The 7,670-nt window shown below is 35.3% G+C and overlaps 1 protein-coding gene across 3 annotated transcripts in view; it reads left to right on the top strand.

The window, feature by feature from the left end:
- Positions 1–1,328, top strand: part of MTX2 (metaxin 2) — a 65,186-nt gene extending 63,858 nt beyond the window's left edge. For all 3 annotated transcript variants that reach the window (XM_049615496.1, XM_049615495.1, XM_049615493.1), the window contains one exon: positions 884–1,328. In XM_049615496.1, coding sequence (XP_049471453.1) covers positions 884–1,067 — 184 coding nt within the window. In that variant the 3' untranslated portion in view covers positions 1,068–1,328. The remainder of the gene's footprint in view (positions 1–883) is intronic.
- Positions 1,329–7,670: the final 6,342 nt, after the last annotated feature.

Genomic DNA, 7,670 nt, shown 5'->3' with positions numbered 1-7,670 from the left:
TTAGATTTGATGGACCCCAAAATCTATTCTAAACTAGATCACTGCAACATACTTTCACATTTAGGTAGGCTAACACATATTTTCTCAAAAGCTTTATCACTGTGGGACTGACACCAATAATTAGCTCCTAATTATGATGATATTTTCCCTTTAGTAAGATTGTGCTGGCAATTATTTTAATATAATGTAGTTTGGTGATGCCTCATTCATAGACCATTAGTAGTGAGGTAGATAAATTTCAATTTTTTGTTACTAATATTTAATTAAAGGGGAAAAAACCCTGGAAATTTTTTTATTGAAGCCATGTTTATTTCTCTTTCAGAAAGCTAAGTGACTTGAAAAGTGGTAAAGTTAAAATTAAATCATGTTTTTGATACATGATTGGGTAATCAGGTGTTACTTGTTCCCACACCACAGTGAAATCCTGTGCTTCGATACCATTTTGTTTATACATCTATTACAGCACTTACTAAATTGTGCTGTGGTAATTTATGTTTTGTGTCCCATGTCTTAGAATATCTGTGGTGTTCTTGTAGCTCTCGCACCTAGCACACAGTTCCTGGTGCATTGGAGACCTGTTTAAAGGATAAATTAATGAGTAAAATGAATATAAACAATTGTGCCAAGGTTATTTTAATGTCTTATTACTTTAAAAAGCAAGTCACACAACTAGCAAATCATGACTTAAAAAGTTGTTTTTTTCATGTCTTACAACAGAAACTCCCAAGTAAAAACAAAATAAATTCTATCAAGTTGAGGTAGGATTTATTTCTCATGTGACTTTCTTTTAAATAGATGAATAGAATGTTTTAAAAAGTAGTGTATATTCTACCATACAAGTTAAATGCTGTTCATGTTACTCTCATTTCTATCTTTGTTTTAGGCCTACTGAACTAGATGCACTGGTATTTGGCCATCTGTATACCATTCTAACCACACAGTTGACCAATGATGAACTTTGCGAGAAGGTAAAAAACTATAGCAACCTCCTTGCTTTCTGTAGAAGAATTGAACAGCACTATTTTGAAGACCATGGTAAAGGCAGCTCATCTATCAGATCATCTTAGAGATATGTCTTAATTTAGTGATGGAAAAAAAATTAACTTGAAATATGTGAAAGACCTAGTAAATGATACCAGAATTTTAAAACCAAAAATACTGCTTTTTGAAACCTCAGAGTAAATTATATAATGTATCCTATACATGTACTTTATACTGTTAATTAAAGCAATTCTGAATGATTTCATTTGCTATGTTGTACTCTATATCTTGAAATTTTTGTTTTCCTTGAAACGTATGCCTATAAAAATAAAGCTCAAAGAACTGTATGGCTGGTGTATTTATTTCCTTTTGATCTCTCTGAAAGCCACTCTTGAGTTTTTTTACATGGAATAAACGGTCTTTTCTAAGGCGAGTAATTTATGCTCCATACTTTTAAGATTACTTTAATAGGTACATGATGAACCTAGGCATGGGAAAAATGTTCTTAAGAAACATGCACTCAGAAAATGTAAATAATTGCAAGGCAATTAAATCCTGGAACAGATTACCGTTTAAGAGCATTTTTCATACCTAAACCTAGTTGAAGTTTTATTTATTTTTATTTATTTATTTTTTAATGTTGATTTTTAAGAGAGGAAGAGAGACAAAGCATGAGCAGGGAAGGGGCAGAGAGAGAGGGAGACACAGAATCCGAAGCAGGCTCCAGGCTCTGAGCCGTCAACACAGAACCCAATGTGGGGCTCGAACTCTCGAACTATGAGATCATGACCAGAACCAAAGGTGGACGCTTAACCGACTCAGCCACCCAGGCACCCCTTGAATTTTTAAACATCTCATCAGAGCAGCTATAATTTATATTTGATAAATGGATAGTTTCAAGGACCTTACGTTTTTGAGACAAGATTATTTTAATGATGTTTTATTCCTCTTGTGGGGAAGAGAGTATAGTTTTCACTGAGGTATCAACAGGAATTTATATGTAAGTACTAAGGATTATATGTTTTGTCCCTTTCAAATTTTCTCATATTTTATATAAAACCAGGGATGCTATAAAGAGATGTGAAAATCATGTTAATTCTTGAAAATATCTAGAATAATTGTACATTTGTATTTTCTGTCTATGTAATACCAGGCATTTTTACTTCATTTAATCCTTACAAAAACAATATGAGGGATATTATCCTCAATTTACAGAGGAGGGAATGGAGACCAAGAAAGCAATAATGCCTTGCCCAAGGTTATAGAGTTTTAAGCAAGTGGCAGAGTTGGAATTCAAACACAGGCAGTCTGGCATCGGTTTGGCCTTTAGCGAACGCTACACTTCTTTTTGTTGTCAAGATCATAGATTTATACCATATAAGGGATATATTAGGTTCTCCTTGGTCTAAATCCCACGTAAACTTTGGGTACTCTCTTTGGACTATAATGCTACTTATAGCCTTCCTGAACTAGTTTTGTAATGTATATTCTTAAAATAAAAAATCCCAAGTTAACCTGTGTTTTTGCAGAATTTTTATGACCTTTTTTTTTGGTGTATATTTTTGTATACTTGTTTTGTACTTAGTGATTTTTTTTAATTAAAAACAATTTTTTAATGGTTATTTATTTTTGAGAGAGAGAGAGAGAGAAAGAGACAGAGTGCGAGTGGGGGAGGGGCAGAGAGAGAAGGAAACACAGAATCTGAAGCAGGCTCCAGGCTCTGAGTTGGATATGGGGTTTGAACTCACAGACCGAGAGATCATGACCTGAGTCAGTTGGATACTTAACTGAGCCACCCAGGCACCCCAATGCTTTTTTCTTTTAATATTACCATAACATTCATTTAATTGAACCAGAACCATTTGTACTTCAGTATATACATCTAGACTCTTTTCTTTAAGTTGTTTAATCTTTATCTTTTTTTTTTTTTTAATAATTTATTGTCACATTAGCTAACAGTGTATATACAGTATAGTCTTGGCTTTGGGAATAGAGTCCCATGATTCATCACTTACATACAACACCCAGTGCTCATCCCAATAGGTGCCCTCCTCAATGCCAATCTCCCATTTTCCCCCCTTCCCCCCCCCCCCCCCCCCCCCCCCCCCCAGTTCTCTATTTTTGAGTCTCTTATGGTTTGCCTCCCTGTCTGTAACTTATTTTTCCTTCTCTTACCCTATGGTCTTCTGTTAAGTTTCTCAAGATCCACATATGAGTGAAAACATACAGTATCTTGGTCTGACTGGCTTATTTCACTTAGCATAATACCTTCCAGTTCTGTCCCCGTTGCTGCAAATGGCAAGATTTCAATCTTTTTCATTGCTGAGTAGTATTCTAGTGTGTGTGTGTGTGTGTCTATCTGTCTATATATACATAATCTTCTTTATCCATTCATCAGTTGATGGACATTTGGGCTCTTTCCATAATTTGGCTATTGTTGATAGTGCTGCTATAAACATTGGGGTACATGTGCCCCTATGAATCAGCACTTTTGTATCCTTTGGATAAATTCCTAGTAGTGGTATTGCTGGGTTGTAGGGTAATTCTATTTTTAATTTTTTGAGGAAACTCCACACTGTTTTCCAGACTGGCTGTACCAGTTTGCATTCCCACCAACAGTGCAAGAGGGTTTGTTTGTTGTTTTGTTTTGTTTTTCACAGTTACCCAGCAGTTTTTATTACGACATGGGCCTGGCTCCCATAGGAGGGGGATAGGGAAGGCCAGGGTCCCCCAGACATGGCAGTCTGAGGGAAGGAGGTGCTGGCTGATGTGAGTGGAGTCCCCATCAGGGAGGACACAGCTGGCGGTCCCTCTCAGGAGTGGCTGGTCCTTTGGGCCTTCTTGATTTCCTCGGACAGTGCCTCCTCCAGGGCCTGATAGGCCTTGTCCAGGTTGTCATTGATGATGATCAGGTCATCAATGGGTTCTTGCCACATCCTTGCCAACATCTGTTTCCTGAGGTATTAGTTTTAGCCACTCTGACTGGTGTGAGGTAGTATCTCAATGTGGTTTTGGTTTGTATTTCCCTGGTGATGAGTGATGTTGAACATCTTTTCATATTTCTGTTAGCCATCTGGATATCTTCTTTGGAAAAGTGTCTATTCATGTCTTCTGCCCATTTCTTTACTGGATTATTTGTTTTTTGGGTGTTGAGTTTGGTAAGTTCTTTATAGATTTTGGATACTAACCCTTTATCTGATGTGTCATTTGCAAATATCTTCTCACATTCCGTTGGTTGCCTTTTAGTTTTGCTGGTTGTTTCCTTCGCTGTGCAGAAGCTTTTTATCTTTATGAGGTCTCAATAGTTCATTTTTGCTTTTATTTCCCTTGCCTTCAGAGACATATCAAATAGGAAGTTGCTGTGACCGAGGTCAAGAGGTTGCCTGTTTTCTCCTCTAGTATTTTGATGGTTTCCTGTCACACATTTAGGCCTTCCATCCATTTCAATTTATTTTTGTGTATAGTGTAAGAAAATGGTCCAGTTTCCTTCTTCTGCATGTTGCTGTCCAGTTCTCTCAGCACCATTTGCTAAAGAGACTGTCTTTTTTCCGTTGGGTACTCTTTCCTGCTTTGCTGCAGATTAGCCGGCCATACATTTGTGGGTCCATTTCTGGGTTCTCTATTCTATTCCATAGATCCATGTGTCTGTTTTTATGCCAATACCATACTGTCTTGATGATTACAGCTTTGTAGTACAGGGTGAAGTCTGGGATTGTGATGCCTCCAGCTTTGGTTTTCTTTTTCAACATTACTTTGGCTATTCGGAGTCTTTTGTGGTTCCATATAAATTTTAGGACTGTTCTAGTTCTGAGAAGAATGCTGGTGCTATGTTGATTGGGATTGCATTGAATGTGTAAATTGCTTTGGGTAGTATTGACATGTTAACAGTATTCTTCCAATCTATGAGCATGGAATGTTTTTCCATTTCTTTGTGTCTTCAATTTCTTTCATAAGCTTTCTGTAGTTTTCAGTGTACAGATTTTTTACCTCTTTGGTTAGGTTTATTCCTAGGTATTTTATGGTTCTTGATGCAGTTGTAAATGGGATCAATTCCTTGACATCTCTTTCCGTCGCTTCATTATTGGTATATAGAAATGCAACTGATTTTTGTACATTGATTTTATATCCTGCGACTTTGCTGAATTCATGTATCAGTTCTAGCAGTTTTTGGTGGAGTCTTTCAGGTTTTCCATGTAGAGTATCAAGGCATCTGTGAAAAGTGAAAGTTTGACTTCCTTGCCAGTTTGGTTGCCTTTTATTTTGTTGTCTGATTGCTGAGGCTAGGACTTCCAACCCTAGGTTAAACAACAGTTGTGAGAATGGGCATTTCTGTCATGTTACTGATGTCAGGGGGAAAGCTCTCAGTTTTTCCCCTTTGAGGATGATATTAGCTGTGGGCCTTTCATATATATGGCTTTTATGATATTAAGGTATGTTCCTTCTATCCCAACTTTCTTGAGGGTTTTTATTAAGAAAAGATGCTGTGTTTTGTCAATTGCTTTTTCTGCATCTATTGACAGAATCATATGGTTTTTACTCTTTCTTAATGTGATGTATCACATTGATTGACTTGTGAATATTGAACCAGCCCTGCAGCCCAGGAATGAATCCCACTTGATCATGGTGAATAATTCTTAACAATATACTGTTGAATTCAATTTGCTACTATCTTGTTGAGAATTTTTGCATCCATGTTCATCAGGGATATTGGCCTGTAATTCTCCTTTTTAGTGGGGTCTTTGGTTTGGAAATCAAGGTAATGCTGGCTTCATAGAATGAGCCCAGAAACTTCCCTTCCATTATTTTTTTGGAATCTTTACTACTGCCTATATTCTTATTTTAAAATGAGGAACATTGGGAGACAATGGTTATTTATTCCAAGTTGAGTTATTTACTCTTTCTTAAGACTTACTGTATCTATGGATCACTCTGGGGGGCCTTGTTTTTCTCTAGTGTTGACTTAATCACCATCAAAATAATGCATTAGAAAGTAGAAACCTTGACCATCCCATTATGGTGATTTAGTTACCTGCTTTTATCTTTTAAATATGGGTCCACAAAGCCAGTTTATAGTAGCTAAAAATGATCATTGAAAAGCTGGTTTGCTGTCCAAAAAAGTTAAGTGTTGTTTTACTGACAAAATACCTAATGTATATACTGAACTTTAAGTAGCATGATCCTCTATTTAAATTAAAATTTAAATTATGAGTAGTGAGAAAGTTTAAATCAAGATAGATGCAGTTTACAGTGTTATTTGATGACTTCTGAATGATGTACATTAAGGATTTAATATATCTTGTATTAAACCCTTTAGAAGTCCCAACTTGTTATTTTTAACTGACTTGACTACTGGACAAGTAGCCATTGTATTAACTAATTCATTAGGAGCCCAAGTCTAGGAAAGGTGAATTATAAAATGTCAGTCTGTTCATTTAATACATCTTGATACTTTTTTGAAGAACAGATAATGAGTAGTTGTTTTTATTGCTGTTGTGTATGATTGTCCCTTGATGAGGATGGGTAAAATGTAGCTGTACATTGAGATATTTCAAGATACTGTATTCTAAAGTAACACTTAATGTAGTAACTTTTTTGAACTTATTTGAACTTCTTGTTTTAATTATAACCAGTTGCCTCTTATGAGGTAATGTATGTATTTTGAGTCTTAAAAGGAAACATTAAAAAGATTGATTATATCTAGACTGATATAAATATTTTCCTAATCTGTTTTTAAGTTTTTAAGAATTGGGGTTGAATTTATATCTTCAGGGTTTTTTTGTTTTGTTTTTTTTTGTTTTTTTTTTTTTTTTTTTTTTTTTTTTTTTTACATTTTTATCAAATTACAGTAATTGAATTTGTGGTAAACTATAGTAGATTCTCTGGATTTTCGACTTTGACAATCCTGTGTTCTGTGAATAGAAATGATTTTATTTAATTCTTTCTAATCCACATGCCTTTTACTTGTTTTGTTTTGGTTTTGTTTTGCCTATAGCACTGACTGGGATTTCCATTACAGTGTTGAACAGGAGTAATGAGAATGGACATCTTTGCTTTATTCATGATCTTAGGGGGAAAGTATTTAGTCCACCATTAAGTATGATTGTAGGTTTTTGTAGATGCCCTTTAACAGATTGAGAAAATTCCTTTCTGTTTCTGGTTTGTAGAGAGTTTGTATGTGTGTTTAAGTTATGAATGAATGATGTATTTTATCAAAGACTTTTTCTGTACCCATTGAGATGATCATATCTTTTTTTCCCCTTAGTCTGTGGAAATGAAGAGTTACATTAATTGATTTTCAAATGTTGAATCAGCTTTAGTTTCCTGGGGTAAATCCCATATGATCATAATATGGTTGGATGTGATTTCCTAGGTTTTGTTAAGGATTATTGTGTCCATATTCTTGAGAGATGTTGGTCTCCAGTTATCTTGTAATACCTTTGGTTTTGGTATCAGGTTAATGCTGGCCTCATTAAATGAATCAGGAAGTATTCCTTCCTCTTAGAAGAGTTTACATTTGGTATTATCTCTTCCTTGAGTGTTTGGTAGAATTTATCAATGCAGCTGGCTAGGCCTGGAGGTTTCTTTGTTGGAAGATTTTAAACTTAAAATTTTAATTTATTTAATAGATTTAGGACTATTCAAGTTACTGGTTTTCTCTTGAGAGAGTTTTGGTGTGTGCCTTTCCAAAG

Source organism: Panthera uncia (genome assembly GCF_023721935.1).
Source record: "Panthera uncia isolate 11264 chromosome C1 unlocalized genomic scaffold, Puncia_PCG_1.0 HiC_scaffold_3, whole genome shotgun sequence".
NCBI lineage: Eukaryota > Metazoa > Chordata > Mammalia > Carnivora > Felidae > Panthera > Panthera uncia.
This window is presented reverse-complemented; position numbering and strand designations above follow the sequence as displayed.